Below are 16903 nucleotides of genomic sequence, written 5' to 3' on the forward strand. Positions count from 1 at the left end.
AGAGCTCTGTTTCTATTCTCAAGCTTTTCTTGAAAAATGTCGACCATAACCAAAGATGTCAGTGATAGCCTATTGATTTGAACATGAGGGAGCTTCAATGGTTGTGATAGCCTATTGATCGTTTTTTCCTCTCTTTCATCGTTGTTTTTATTATTCATAAAAAGGATAACAAATTTAATAAGAAAACATTTATTTAACTTTTTTCTCATCAACACCGGCTTATTCCTCTTCGACCTCTTACTCTCATTACTTGGTTAACCAATAATATCATTTCTTACCTTATAAATCTCTCATATTACTAATTTCGTGACCTCACTTCTGTATTCAACCATCTCAACAATACTAACATATTTTACCATCACTTTTGTCTAACTAACCATTGCATCATATCACCAACCTCTTTACCCTCACATTTTCGCTAAACCAACATATTCATTCATATATTAATCACCAATATTATTTGTTCTCTAATAAACATCTCATTACTAATCTCGTGACCTCAGTTATAGTATTTTGTACCTCAACCATATCATATCATTACCGTGACATCCTTACCCTCACTTCAAAAAACCAACCACCAATCCAATTGACCTGTCATCTCATGACCCTACCATCACACTTTGGTTAAACAATCATTTTATTCACACATTTAACCACTGATATTCTTTTTCCCAATAGACAACTCTCATTACTAATATTGTGACCTCTCACACTTTCACACGTCTCTCATCCCTCACCAAACCAACCACCAAAATAACAATTGACTTCTCCATATTGTGAACTCACACTTTTAGACACCTCTTATTCCTTGGAAATCAGCCACCAATCCCAATCGATCTCTAATATCATGACCTCACACTTTGGTCAATCAACATCTCATTCACATATATTTTCAAACACCAATTATTATAGACATTTAATCTCATGATCTTACGATCCTTTCTCACCGGTCTATTATCCTTCAGCAAACCAACCACCAATCTCAATCTTATTGGCATCTTATCCCTTGGCAAACTAACCACTAATCCCATCGACATCTCATCTCGTGACCTCATACTTCTACATACTTTTAATCTCTTGACAAACCAATTACCAATCACAATTGACCTCTAATCTCGTGATCTCTCTCGACAAACCAATCACTAATTCCAATTGACCTCTCATCTCATGACCTCATCTTTTTTCTTTTGTTTGTGCCATTAATAATTTGATGTTAAATAATAAGTTTGATAAGAGAATGAAACCTTTATCATTGTTGACTTTCAGGAATAAAAACTCTAACTTAATTGCAATTGTTTCTAATATATTTGCATGAATAGCTTAGCTAATTTCTGTTTATGCGTGAATAATATCACCTTGTTCATTACAAGAAAGAATTACTCCAGTTACCTTAAAATAACGATATTAACAATCACAAAAATGAATTGAGTGTATTTGGTGTCTTCATGTCCAAGTTAATAGAGAATAATGTAGTTCACAAAAACATGGAATTGATTATACTTAAAATATTTAGACATAATTTCTCTTAGGTCTATAGTGAGAGTAGTTGATTCCAAAAATATAAATTCCATATTTAACTCTGTAATTTTTTTTTCAATGGAGTAATCCAAAAATGATTTTGATCCATTCTGAGAAGCCAAGACTTTGAGGGAAAGAGTTATATGGAGATAAGAAATTAGATAGCTTTGATAAATGGGTAGGGTAGAAAAGTATGCGTTTTGGAATTTTCATGATCATTGCAAAGTTCACAAGCACATGGAATCTAAAACTTTGTTGTTAATTGAGAAATGTTGGTAATCTTATCTCGAACAAATTCACATAATTAATATACCAATACAACAAAATGATGATTGAAGAAATATAATAGATTATTAAATAAGAAGAGTGATAAAGGAAGAGAATTTGGGAGAGATAATATGGGAGGGAATGACGTGTCACCATATCACTAGTTAGAAAAAAGACAAAAGGTGAGGAGAGAGAGAAGAGAGAGAAAAATCAATTCATCAATGATACCCAAAATATGTAGGTATGTCATATTAATCTCATAAATCCAAACTTTCCAACAACTACTCAAATACTCGGGCATCACCCAATTAATATCAGTAATACTCCACAAAAGACTTCATATACTAAACACCCTTATATAATGCAAAAGTAAATGAGTTTCCGATTCAACCTTCTCATGACTAATACGAGTAACCATAATGCAACTTTTTTATGCACATATCATTCAAACTTTTATGATTTTATCTTATAAAGTTTGAGAAATTGAAGAGTTATGAGGTGGATAAAAAATTCTGATTAATTGGAATATTAGTGGAAACATATGAATTATTGAGAAAGGAGGATCAATTCTAAATATTAATGTTTGTGACATTTTCCAATTCGAGAACAAAATTCAAATAAAGTTTCTTTAATGTGAAACAAATTCTTTCAAGTTTGAGAGATAGGTAATTTTTTTTATTTATTTTTTATTTAAGAAATGAAAAACGATGTGATTTCTTAATAAAAATATATTTATAATTAATCTAAGGTAGTGTTTTTTATCTCAGCATGAAATTACAGAGAAAAATTATCTACAAATTTCGCAACAATATTAAACGTTGCGATATTCCAATATTTGTGTGTCATGTAACTCCTTACATCCTTATAAAAGGGGTTCAAGTGTTAAAAGTCAGTGTCTAAAAAACTAAAAATCACAAATTCAATTTATATTTAAAATATTTTTTTTAATTTTAAATTAAAGTTATAACTCTAAAACTAACTTTTAGATCTTGATTTCGTTTCCCCGGGAGACGGTGACACCTAGAATATAATTTCTAGAGCTATAATTTCTTGCCCTCACACATTCATTAGCGGGTGACACCTAGAATATATTAAATCCATTATATTTTATAATTTCAACTTTTTTTGGCAGACAAAAACATTTCTTGTATGCATGTTATAATAGAAAACTTAATATTAAATACACATTCTCACATGTACTGAAAGATACTATTAAATAAGAGAAAGATATTATTAAGGTTGGAAAACTAAATTGAAAAGATATTTATTTTTATTCATAGAATATTATTAGATGCCTTACAAATAGTACACTTAATTAGAGAGAAATATACAATGTTATAACTCTCAACAAGTGTTCATAATTTTGAAGTTGTACATCTATCTATAATCTACTGATCTATTATGCTTAGGGTTAATGTCAAACTGTAATAAGTTGAACTTGGTGTCGAGGTTTGTCCGAATGATTTGTTACGTTAAAACCAAACTCCTTAGTTTCATTGAGGTTCATGTAACGTTCTAAAGTTGTATTATTGACTCTCAATGAGTATTCTCCATGAAAAAGTCTTGCCTCAAAATAACCCATATCGTCGGTCACGTCGAGATGGTCATCGATGCGTATAAACTGTCTCAAAAATCTATCTGCGACATTTCCTGTTGGAAGATTATTGAAATTATTATCAGTCAAACACATTCTATAGCATCCTGTTGGTTTCCATCCTGCCCATATTACTAGTCCTTCAACTGCAGGATGCCCATGCCCTTCTTTCAACACTTGATCCAATAAATTTGCCTGAAGATCATATAAAAAAAACCGAGTCAGAATTTAGAGTTAAAGTCAAACTGATTAGGACAAGAATGTATATAATGTATAAACTTTACCTGATCAGGAGAAGAACCAACATCAATTTCTGTGAGCCAAATGGGGAGACTTAGGGTTGCAAGTTTATCGATGGAAGCTCTCATGTAAGCTAAATTGGGTGTATTGAAATGGGATTCAAGCCCAATTCCTAATGGGCCATGATATCCGTTGTCCCTTATTTTTCGAATTTTTTTCATATATGCATCGGGTGAGCTAGCCTTATCACTTGGCTCTTCAATTGTATTATAATCGTTCAAGAACAATGGTGTATGATGGTCATATGAGTTTATCATTTTGAACAAATTGATCTTTTTCCCAAGCCTACTCTCAAAATAATTGAAGTGCAAGTTCTCGTTAACAGCATCCCACGCAATTAGTTTGCCCGAATATCTTTTAACGATAGATTTTATCCTTTTAACGACGGCTTGATAGAAATGTTTTCCTGAGAGTGAATTGAGCCACGAAACCTGGTACTTGGGGTCGTCCCATAAGACATTGTGCCCACGAACCGACAAACTTTGGCTTTTGGCCCAATTTAGCATACCATCAGCAACTGTATAGTCTTCTCGCCCTTGAGTTACCTCGGTACTGTACCATTTCATCTCGTTCTCAAAGGTGGTCACTGTAAATCGTTTAGAGGCAAACCATTGTCGATAAGCACTATTTGATAAGATGTAACTGTTTGAGGCGCAGCCAAATTGGAATTGGGGCACCCTTAGGCTTATTTTGATGTGTGTATTTGCTAAGGGTTTTCCATTAACATCTACCAACCGCAATTTTACATGGTTCTTACGTTCCTATTATAATTGTGAATAGTCAGGACTTAATTTATACCACAATTGTATTAAAATATGATTACAATATGTAAGTGTACCTTCTCAACACTTTGATCAATGTGAGATCTCCATTCGTCTAAAGTAAATGGTTGTAATGATATGCTATCTACCCATATCTCAGTATTTGTATTATCGCTCTGCAATTGTTTAGAATGGTTAAAATCATGAAAATAATTCCATATATACATATACATGCACACACGTGAAAGAACAACAACGACAGTTTTTTTGTATTCAATAACTTTTAATGTTAGAATCTTTTATTTATTATCATTCTATAAAAATAAAATAAAATTTATTGTACGTTTATCATTACCTCGAAATAGAGTTGAGCAGACTCTGAAACGTTCATAGATAAACCGCCTTTAAGCATAGACCAACAGCCTGATTGAGCCACTGTAATACCAGCTTTATGGTACCCAGATGGTGATTTAAATATGGCATATATGCTTGCATTTCCACTGCTAACTTGTAACCAAGCTACATTTGAGGAAAACAAATCCTCATACTTTTAACTATTTTTTATTTCACAGTCAAACAAACTATATAAGAAATCAATTAGTACCCGAAAAAGTGTAGATTTTATCTTTCTCCAAGAAGAAATTTTGAGATGGACTGTGAAATGCTCGAGTTCTTTGATGAGCTGCAATAAATTTGTTGTTGCCATCGTCGGAGGATACTCGATACTCAATTTTAGAATCCTCAAATGCTACCCAACCTTCTATTCCATTATCTAATTCTGTGTTCACCGCAATTCCACCTCCATATTGTGGTTTTAAAGGCTTTGCTAGACACTAAATAGATAAAAACAAAATGCAATATTTAAACTTGTGTACACATTTAGAAATATATCCACCTTTGAATCGGTTATATGAACAATAAGTGTATCCAAAAACAATAATATATAATATTTTATATGCATAAATCTAAAAAGACATTGAGAATATTACTTGTGCAGTGAAACTATAATCATATGGCAAAGCATCGACTGGCAACCCTACAAGCACATGATGCGTATGTACAATGCATGATTAGTAATCTTTAAATCAAAGAAAAAGAAACAAATGTATTTCTTTATTTAACCACTTAAAAATTGTTAGAATTTTTTTAGCGATAGAAAACAAACCCGAGTTGACGAGAGAAAATAAGATTATAATGAAGAGGAAGATTGTTGCTACTTCGTTCTCCATTCTCAAAACCTATTTCTGATTTAAGACTCTTTGGATCAATTATGAAATACACTTTGTTGTTGAAATGTCAGGAAATCAAAGGTTTGTATTTATAGTTGATAAATTATTCTTAGTTCCAATATTTTAATACCTATTATTAAATGGCTATAATTATACCATTATAGATAACATCCAATTAATTTCAATATTAAACTTTCTTTAATATAATTAAATAAAATATATCTATTTAAATAGTAATAAATCTGCTTAGTAATAAATTTTTATATATAAGATAATGATGGTCAATAATAGAAATAAATCTCAAGTTATATATTTACAATTATGATATATTTTTATTATTATATAACTAATTATTATTATTTTGAATAAATTTTAAGTTTAGAAATAATATATATATAGTGTAATGATTAAGAAAATTACATAGCAATAAAAATGTAGTAAAATATATAACAAAACAGAAAAACTTATAATTGTATAAATTATAATGAAGTAATTTAAATGATAAAAAATTATGAGAAATGATTTGGGGAAGGAATTTGGGAGAAGATATTTGAGAGAGAATTACGTGCAATTTAATTCGTTGAAAAAATAACAATTTTTTTCTCTCTTTCCTCACCCTTTATCTCCCTCCCCATTCCCTCTCCTAAATTCACTCCCCTTATCACTAAGAGTATGTTTGGATGAATGTAATTGGAATTGACATTGAAATTCTAATTCCAATTTAATAAAAATTAATAGTAAATAACAATTCAATTCCTATGTTTAAAAAAACTATAAATTATAATTCAATCTTAATTCATATGTTTGAAAAAATTAATAATAATAATAATAATTTTAATATATATTATCTATTTTATTATAATATTGATTTGACAACCAATAATATAACTCAAGTGTTAAAATATTTTTTTAAGTTTCAATTTTTTTAAATAAAATATCGGTTTAACATGTTAATTTTATAATTTAAAAAATAAAATATATCGGTTCAATATTTTAACTTTTTAAATTCAAAAACAAAATATCGATTCAAAATGTTAACTTTTTAAATATATATATATATATATATAATATTAGTTCAAAATGTAACTTATTAAATAAATACATAAAAAAGACATTGGTTCACATAAAAAAGACATTGGTTCGATATTTTAATATCATAAATTCAAAAAAAAATATATTATCGATTAAAAACTTTAATCATGTTTTAAATAATAAAATAATAAGTTATTTTGTTTGAAAAAATATAAATAAAATAAAATTTGAAATTACAATTCCGACCTAAACTAATGGAATTGAGATCTATAAAATTACACTAATATATTAATTTCAATTTCAATGAAATAATAGTTCCTATTCAATTTTTAAATATTAAAAAATTTATCAAATTTAAGAATTGAAATTGAATCCACCAATTTCAATTTCTATTTCAATTCAATACCAATTAATAGATTCTTACTAGAACTAAATTGGAATGATAAAAAAAAAACAATATTTGTTACGTCACTAAGTTAACATTAATGACACTCATAACTGAGTTGAAAAATGGGTAAATTCAATAAGTATTAAAATTAAATTAAAATTTTCAACTTATATCATTCACTATATGGATTTTAATTTTCACTTATATCATTCACTAATATGGATTAGATTATGAGTTATGGGTTGGATCATAATTCAAATTAATTTTATTTTTTTATTTTGTTAAGAACGTATTTCTCGTCCAACATTTTTTTATCCGTTTAAAATATTTTTGTCTCAATAACATATTTAAGCCCGTTTAAACACATTTTGATCTCAATTAACACATTTTAAACTCATTTTAACACTTTTTGTCTCGATTAACACTTTTTTAACCCGTTTAACAAATATTTGTCTCGTTATACCCCGTTTGACACGTCTTTAACCAGATTTAACATATTTTTGACTCGTTTAACACATTTTGACTCGTTTAATACGTTTTTAATCCGTTTAACAAATATTTGATTTATTTTGCCTCATCATGTCTTTGAATCGTTTAATTCTCTTTTACTCATTTAACATATTTTTAGCTCGTCTAGTAATTATAACTATTTAGTCTCGTTTAACATAGTTTTGACATCATATTTCGACTCAAAGAAGAGAGAGAAAAGCTCTGGAGATTTTAGGTTTTTAGCGAAAATTCCGGTAGCAAATTCTCTCATCACGAATAGACGAATAACACGATCGACACGAACGTCACGATCGGCACAAACGGCACGATCAGCACAAATGGCACGATCAACATAAACTGCACTATCGACACGAACGTCACGATCTGCACGATTTGCACGATATTAAGGTTGTGGATCGCTTATTATTGCACAATCGGCACAATCGACACAATCGATACGAACGACACGATATCGACTCTAATTGTTAGGTCGGTCATTCATCTACAGAGCTTGGTTGGAAGGTTAGGGCTTCTGGTTTAGGGTTTCTAGTATACCATATTCTGTAATTTCTTTTTTCAATTGTTTTGTTGTTTTGTTCTATTCTTCTTTAAAATGGGAAGAAAGAAAAACAATAAGTATAAAGAAGTCAAAGAATTTGTAATGGAAGGTTTAAGGGAGGTGGCTGAAAAGAAAATTGATATGATTGCTGAAGAAATAATCAAGGAAAAGCAGGAATGCAGCAAAAGTAAGGAAGCAATTGCTGTTAAAAACTCCGAAGAAAATGCTACAGGAAAATAGGGAAAGAAAGAAGTAATTTGGAATGTTAGTTATAATGAAAGAGCCAACCTGTTTGGTCTTAAAAACCAGATTACAAAACTCCTAATGCATGCTAAGAAGGGTGAAATCACAATCAGTAAAGAGAAAGCTCAACAAATAACAGTCCAACTTAATATTCATTATCTCAAAGACTAGAATTTACTAAAGAAAACAGAATATGAGGAAATAGTTAAATGGTTAGTTGATGCAATGAAGGAGCTAATGAAGGCTCCCAAATCCAATACTTACACTATCAGGAGTAATTCAACATGGAAAGTCAACGAGGTAAGGAAGAATAAAGCAGAAAAGAAATATGAAGAACATGCCTACAAAAGAAAAATTTACTCAACTCTCCTTTTGAATTCAAGTTGTCTTCTAAAGTAGAGCAGAAATGTATTGAAGACTGGGAGTTTGTAGTGTTTGAAAATATTATTGGAAAAATAGAGTATCATTCCCAACTACTAAAGAGGCTCTAATTAAACAGTGGGAGAAAAGGGGCTTGAAAAAGTTTATGCAAATATACATGATCTCTAGCTTCATGCAGTTCAAAAAGGGCTCAAATCTGAAAGAAATCTTAGAGAAAGTGCATACTTACATAGGATCAAGTTGCATGAAGCTGGAAAAGTGGTCAAAAGAGATGAATCTACAAAGCAAAATAAAAGAAACAGCCCAGTTTTGGTTAAAGCTTTGGAACAATCCAGCCCACATGTAAATGCTGAAGCAATTAGTCATTTTGCAAGTATAATTGGAAAACCATTGTATATGGACCCAATAACTGAAGGAGGAGAGCACTTGTCGTTTGTTAGAATTAGTATTGAAGTGCATCCTAGGAGTGTCCTGCCAATGAAAATGACATTTGTTGACAGAAAGGAAAGCACAATGTAATGGAGATATCTTATGAATGGAAACCAAAGATGTGTGCTTTCTGTAATATTTTCCTGCACAATAAATGTGATAAAATTAAAGAAGAAGAGCAGAAAAACTAGAAAAGTCAAGAGTCTGAAGCTTAAGCCGAAGATAAGGAAGACAAAAACACAGAAATTCAAGTTGAAGATAACAAAGGTAAAAGCCCTGAAATTCTCAGAAACAATTCTTTCTATCAAATTAATTACGGTCTCGTACAAAGAGAGAATTCAAAATGAGAAACAACAATACTCATCATCCTCTTCAATACAATCTCCTTACATCTTCAAAGGAAGGGGAAGAGGAAGAGGAAGGGGAAGAGGAAGGGGAAGAGGAAAGGGAAGAAGGCCTCTCAATGAAGATAGATGAGATGCGAAAATTACAGGCTGGGATAGTTAGGTTTGAATGTAGTCTTTTCTGTTTATAATCTCTGTTTGTTTTAGAATGTATGAATGCTACTAATTAGTTTTTTTAGGGTCTTTTGATTGTCATCCTTAATCATAGCTAGGGTTTGTCTAACTTTGATTTATGACCTTCCCACTTTTGGGATTTTAATGAAATGATTTTAACCGTTTTCCCAAAAAACAACAACATGTTTTTGACATTTTTAATTAGTTTTGATTTGTTTAACACATTTTTAAACTTATCAAAATTAATTTTTTTAACACTTTATTTACAAAATTAAATATATAAGTTAGAAAATTAATAATGTATGGATAAGGGAGGAGGGAATATCTAGAATCAGTAGAGGGCTGGAGGGAGCGGATGAAGAGGGAGAGTTAAATTTTTTTTAATAGTTTGTTTGAGTACTTTTACCAACTCAACTCAAATTCAAGCCAATCCAAATTTAACCCAAAGTAAATTATCTTAACCAAATTCATATTTTGAGTTAGGGTTAGTGTTTAGGTCAACCCAAAATATGGGTATCTCAAATTATTATATAAAATTCATATCTATACTTATTGCTCGGATTTTAAAATAAATAAATATTTTTGAAGACATTGTCGCGACGATTAGACTCTCAAAATAATTAATTCGGACTTCAAATAAATAATAAGATATATAATGAGTTAGGCCTTGTTCGGATTGAGGTTTTTTAAAAAACTATAGGAAGAAAAAAATAATGATTGGTGATGATTTTGAGGAGGTGATGATTATTTTTGATAAAAAGACTTAAAGGGTATTGGTATATATAAATAAAATAATAAATAATATTTTAAAATAGAGGATATTTTGGTATTTTATTAATGAAATGAGTGATGTGATTGTTGAGAAGTGATTGATTGGAAAATTAATTTGGGTTGGGTTTTTAAAAAATCCAAGGAGAACAAGCCCTTAGATTTGAATAAATTAACTCACTATTGATATATTTTTATAGATAAATAGTAACTTTTGGAGTCGTGGTGGTCGTATCGATTGGACTCTGAAAAACTTAATTTTGGGTAAAATAAACCACAATATATAATATAAGTTATTTATTGATATATAGATGAATTTTGGAGAATTTATTTGATACTATTATGAATTTATTTGTCTTATAATTATTTTAGAAAAAGGAAGAAAAAATGTTGACGGAAGGCCCGACCGAGAAAAGCCCAGGCAAAGTTCTTGGGCTTGTTCATGTTGTTCTTAAACAGAATTCCAATAGACAAAGTCAAAGCCACATGAAGATTCTAATAATTTTTTAAAACATATTTTCTCACTTATTTTATTCCGAATTCAGCTCTGTAAAGTGTTTATCGCCTTATGGATGTGTAAAATTCAAATTCGCCAGTAATTTCAATTAAAACCAACAAAGTTAAAGGAACTATGGTAACTTAGAGCCATTTTCGGAGATTCGAGCGTTGTACTTCAAATGTTCAGATCAAATATTTAGGGTGGATTATAAATGCTATTATCTAGCTACCTTAGAAAAAATAACATCCCAAACCCCTTAAAACTCCCAAAACCTATTTTACAAGCAAAATATCGAATTTGCCTTTTGGGTACTCTAAAATAATTTTTTTTTGTAAAATTCGTTGTGCTAGCTCCTAAGGATCTCCATAAGTTTTTTAAGGAATTAGTTTCCTTCACTTTAACGTTTGAATTTTCATTTTTTAATAAATTTATTTTTTGTCATTATGTATTATATCTTTTTGTGTGATTGATCCATTAGATTTTATTTTCCTTTTGAAAGTCCATCGGCAACCTAGTGGTTTATTTCCTAGAGTAAGATCCACTAGTTTCCACGTCTGGTTTTTCAAGATATATTTTATCTCACAATTAATTGCATCTTTCCATTGAAGCCCTTTAGATGAGGTAATTGTCTCATTATACGTTTGAGATTCACTTTCTATCATGAAAGTACAAAAATTTGGACCAAAGAATTTTTCTGTTTTAACTCGTTTACTTCGTCTATGTTCAATCATAACTTTATTTTCCTTTTCTTGTTCATCTTATTCAAGAAATATTTTTGGAGAATGTGATTCTTATTAGACTTATATGAAAATACATGTTCAAACAATGATATATTTCTTGATTCCATTATCATATTCTTATGAATATTCGGAATGTCCAATTTAATCACAAGAAAATGATAAGCACTATTGTCATGTGCATATCCAATTTAATCACAATCAATAATTTTTTTTCCAAGTTTTACCCTTTTTAGGTAATATTACGCTACTTTAGCTTGACACCCCCACATGCGCAAGTGTTCATATGATGATTTTTTTTAATGACATAACTCATATCGACATTTATCTAGCTTTTTTCGTGAACCTTATTTAAATGTAATTAGTTGTCAAAATAGCTTCTTCCTACATGTCCCGTGGTAGACCAAAACTTAATAGAAGTGAATTCATCATTTCTTTTAATGTTCTATTTTTCTTCTCAGACGTACCGTTTGTTTAGAAGAATAGGGTGACGTCTTAATCACAATCAATAATTTTTTGTCCAATTTTTACCTTTTTAGGTAATATTACACTACCTTAGCTTGAAACCCCACATTCGTAAGTATTCATATGATGATTTTCTTTAATGACATAACTCATATCGACATTTATCTAGCTTCTTTCGTGGACCTTATTTAAAATATAATTAGTCATCAAAATAGCTTCTCCCACATGTCCTGTGGTAGACTAGAACTTAATAGAAGTGAATTCATCATTTATTTTAATGTTCTATTTTTCTTCTCATCCGTACCATTTGTTTAGGAGAATAAGTTGACGTCGTCTCATGGATTATACCACGTTGAGCGCATAACTTGGCAAAAGGTGATTCGTATTCACCCTCTCTATCACTTCTTAACACCTTAATCTTTTTACGAAGCTGGTTTTAACATCATTTTTATAAATAGTGAATTTCTCTATGGCTTCATCTTTACTTTTAAAAATATACACATAACAATATTTTGTGTTATCATAAATAAAAATAATAAATTATTTGTCTCCACCACATGTTGATGTTTCTTTTAAATTACCCATGTCTGTATGAATTAAGTTAAGTAGTCTATTATTTATTTCAATGTTTTAAAAGGATTATATTGTCAATTTTTCTTCAACACAAATTACACACTTGTGTTTCTTATTTATTTTGAATGTAGGTATACTCTTCATTTATATTAATCGATGCATCAAATCATAAATATTATGACCTAACCTACCATGTCATAAAATGGAAGTCTCTAACAAATATTAGAAGAGTTATTTTTTTTTTCATTTACACTTAGTTTAATTGCCATTACATTGAGCTTAAAGATCCCATCATTAACATAACTTCTACCTACAAACATTCCACTTTATGATAAATTAATTTTTCCGACTCAATCACATATCTAAAACCATGCTTACTTAAAAGGAATCAAATACCATTTTTTCCAAATTTTCTGGAACATACAACACTTAGTCAAAGTTAAGTAACCTTAATACCTCTTTTCCTTCATCTTGTATGTCCAAAGTGACAGAATTCCCCATGAATTATTTTTACCATTCTTCACTTCTTCGAGACTTGAAAATACTTCTTTTTTGGAGAAAACATGTATTGTAGTTCCTATTTCAATCCACCATTCTCGTGGATTAGACACCACCAAGTTAATCTCAGATATCACCGCACACATATCCATGTCAGACAATCCTTGAGTTAAGTTAGCCTCTCAAACACTCCTCGACTTTTTACAATCGGAAGATCTATGGCCCATGTCATTGCAAATAAAACACTTTCCCGTGAACTTTTTAAAAATTTCACCTTTGAGATGAAGGTTTTGATTTTTGACAAAAGAATTGTGTTTCTTATTGTCTTTACCATATTCCACCACATTTTTCTTTAGCCACATTTTGAATAAAGTATTTATGTGGAGCACTTTTACTTTCCTCATCAATGCGTAGACGGATCACCAATTCTTCTGTGTTCATCTCCTTTCACTTAAGCTTAATGTAGTTATTGAAATTGTTTCAAGACGGTGGCCACTTCTTAATAATAGTTGCCAATTACAAAGTTTCTCCTAGATTCATACCCTCATCATGAATTTCATGCAAAATAACTTGCATTTCTTGAATTTGTTCAATGACCGGTCTGAAATATACCATTTTGTAGTCCAAAAATCAACCGACTATAAACCTTTTTGCACCAGCATCTTCAGTTTTATATTTACGTTCAAGAGATTGTCATAATTCTTTGGTTGTATTTTTTTCACTATACACATTGTACAATGAATTTGACAAACTATTCAATACATATTTTCTACATAAGAAATATGAATGGTGCCAAGCATTAATGGCCGATGCCGCTTGCTCATCAACTTTCGGATGCACGTTTGCATCCTTTTATGAGGCCACATTTGTCTCATAATCTTAGGAGTGTGAGGATCCTCCGTGAGGAATCGTGTGAAACTCAATGTCGTGAGGGAGAAAAACATTTTATGCTGACATGTCTTAAAGTTTGAGCCGTCAAACATTTCCGGCTTATCTAGATGGTTAACAAGAAATCGACATCCTCATGTTGGAAGTAGGTATTTCGATAGTCATTTATGAAATAAACCAGAAACTTGTAAAATTTCTAGATAAGTAATATGATAACTATTTTAAGATTGTTGGTAATCTTATCTCGAACAAATACACATAAATAATACTATATAAATACAGAAAAATGATAATAGAAGAAATACAATAGATTATTAAATAAAACGAAGAAAAAATCTTCTTGTTTGCTCCAAGGCCTATGAAAATTACAGTTCTCTTAAAATAGTTTCATCGTCTCTCGTTTGTGCTAGAGAGTTTTGTCGGTGGCTGCTTCCCATGGTACAATAGAACCTATAATAGTTTAGCACAAAAAAACCACCACAAAGAGAACTATACAAAATTACTTGAATCCAATCACTATGTATCAAACGGAAATAATTGAGTCAAGAAACTCGAAGAACACTCACAAAAATAAGAAAAGACTTTTGGAATTATATAGTAAGAAATGATAAGATGATGTGTTGAATATCTCATTAATAATATTTAACCACCAATATTATTTGTTCTCCAATGAATATTTCATTACTAATCTCGTGACCTCACTTATAGTATTTTGTACCTCAACCATATCATATCATTACCGTGACCTCTTTACCCTCACTTCAATAAACGAACCACCAATCCAATCGACCTCTCATCTTGTGACCCCACCAACACACTTTGCTAAAATAAACATCTCAATCACACATTTAACCACTAATATTCTTTTTTCCCAATAGACAACTCTCAATACTAATATTGTGACCTCACACACTTTCACACGTCTCTCACCCCTCACCAAACCAACCACCAAAATCACAATTGACCTCTCCATCTCTTGAACTCACACTTTTAGACGCCTCTTATTCTTTGGAAAATCAACCACCGATCACAATCGATCTCTAATATCATGACCTCACACTTCGGTCAATCAACATCTTATTCACATATATTTTTAACCACCAATTACTATATACATTTAATCTCATGATCTTACAATCCTTTCTTACCAGTCTTTTATTCCTCATCAAACCAACCACCAATCTCAATCTTATTGGCATCTTATCCCTTGGAAAACTAACCACTAATCCCATTGACATATCATCTCATGACCTCATACTTCCACATGCTTTTAATTCCTCGACAAACCAACTCCCAATCACAATTGACATCTAATCTCGTGACCTTACAATCCTTTATTACCCCCTCTTATCATTCGTCAAATCAACCACCAATTTCAGTTGACCTCTCATCTCATGACCTCATTTTTTTTCTTTTGTTTGTGCCATTAATAATTTGATGTCAAATAATAAGTTTGATAAGAGAATGAAATCTTTATCATTGTTGGCTTTCAGGAATCAAAACACTAACTTGATTGCAATTGTGTATAATATATTTGCGTGAATAGCTTAGCTAATTTCTGTTTATGCATGAATAATATCACCTTGCTCATTACAAGCAACAATTGCTTCAATTACCTTAAATAACGATATTAACAATCACAAAAATGAATTGAGTGTATTTGGAGTCTTCATGTCCAAGTGAATAGAGAATGGATGTAGTTCACAAAAACTTGGAATTGATTATACTTAAAAAGTTTAGACATAATTTCTCCCAGGTCTATAGTGGTTGATTCCAAAAACATAAATTCCATATTTTCAATGTAACTCTAATGTTTTTTTAATGGAGTAAACCAAAAATGATTTTGATCCATTCTGAGAAGCCAATATTTTGAGGGAAAGAGATCACTAGTAAAAATAGGGGTAATAGCGAGCAATAATAGCAATTGGTGTAAAGATCAATTGATATTATCAAGGTAGTAGCGATTGGTTATAATTCCAATCGCTACTACCTTGATAATAACGCGTTTTAGAATCGTTAGTACTTAGTAGTGATCAAAATAAAATCCATTCCATTTTACTTACTTAATAGGGATTGGATAAGTGACCAATCGCTATTACCTTTAATTAATACATCTCTATTTCCCTTTCCTTAACCCGCTCCTCTACTATCTCCGATCCCTTTCCTAAACCCTATTACCTTTAATTAATAGATCTCTACTTTCGATCTTCAATCTCCTCTCCCGTTCATCATCATCAATCCTAATCGGATCTCTCCCGTTGCATTAATCAAAGCTATCATTGGACCTCTAATAGTTTCGTATCTCCTAATCGGATCTCTCAACTGTAAGACTACGATTATACTAATCGAGGATGAACAACTATCGGTTTTTCTAATGATTTCATCCATTGGCATTATAGATGAAATCTCGGAATTTAGGGTTTCAAATCCTAATCCTGCCATTTCATAAACAATCGGTTGTTCGATTTAGACTCGTTTTTGGTTGGTTTTGTTTCAACCCTAGGTCAATTACCAAACAAACTCGTCTTTCTGCTAGAAAGCCCAAAACAGCGGAATTCTACGGAGTTCGCCCATCGGCAATAGACGGCGACGCACTTCAGCTTATAGAAGAGTTTCTATTCGGAATTCAAGGGTTTCTTTCTGTCAGATTTGAAAAATGGTAAGTGTTTTCAGTTTTCAAGCTTTAATCCTTTAATTGCTGTCCTATTAAGCTAACTTTAACACTTTATGTTTTCAAGACAGTTAAGGCCTTGAAGGCAAGTGATTG

The 16903-nt window shown here is 30.7% G+C and overlaps 1 protein-coding gene across 1 annotated transcript; it reads right to left on the bottom strand.

The window, feature by feature from the left end:
• Nucleotides 1–3202: 3202 nt before the first annotated feature.
• Nucleotides 3203–13251, bottom strand: LOC124945740 (endo-1,4-beta-xylanase 5-like). Its single transcript, XM_047486232.1, has 7 exons — nt 13207–13251; nt 12482–12607; nt 5045–5273; nt 4796–4959; nt 4518–4616; nt 3664–4440; nt 3203–3574 (listed from the first exon to the last, which is right to left on the bottom strand). The coding sequence occupies exons 1-7, from the start codon at nt 13249–13251 to the stop codon at nt 3203–3205; spliced, it is 1812 nt and encodes a 603-aa protein (XP_047342188.1).
• Between the last annotated feature and the right edge of the window lie 3652 nt (nt 13252–16903).

The sequence above is a fragment of the Impatiens glandulifera genome, chromosome 1, assembly GCF_907164915.1.
Source record: "Impatiens glandulifera chromosome 1, dImpGla2.1, whole genome shotgun sequence".
NCBI classification, from domain to species: Eukaryota; Viridiplantae; Streptophyta; class Magnoliopsida; order Ericales; family Balsaminaceae; genus Impatiens; species Impatiens glandulifera.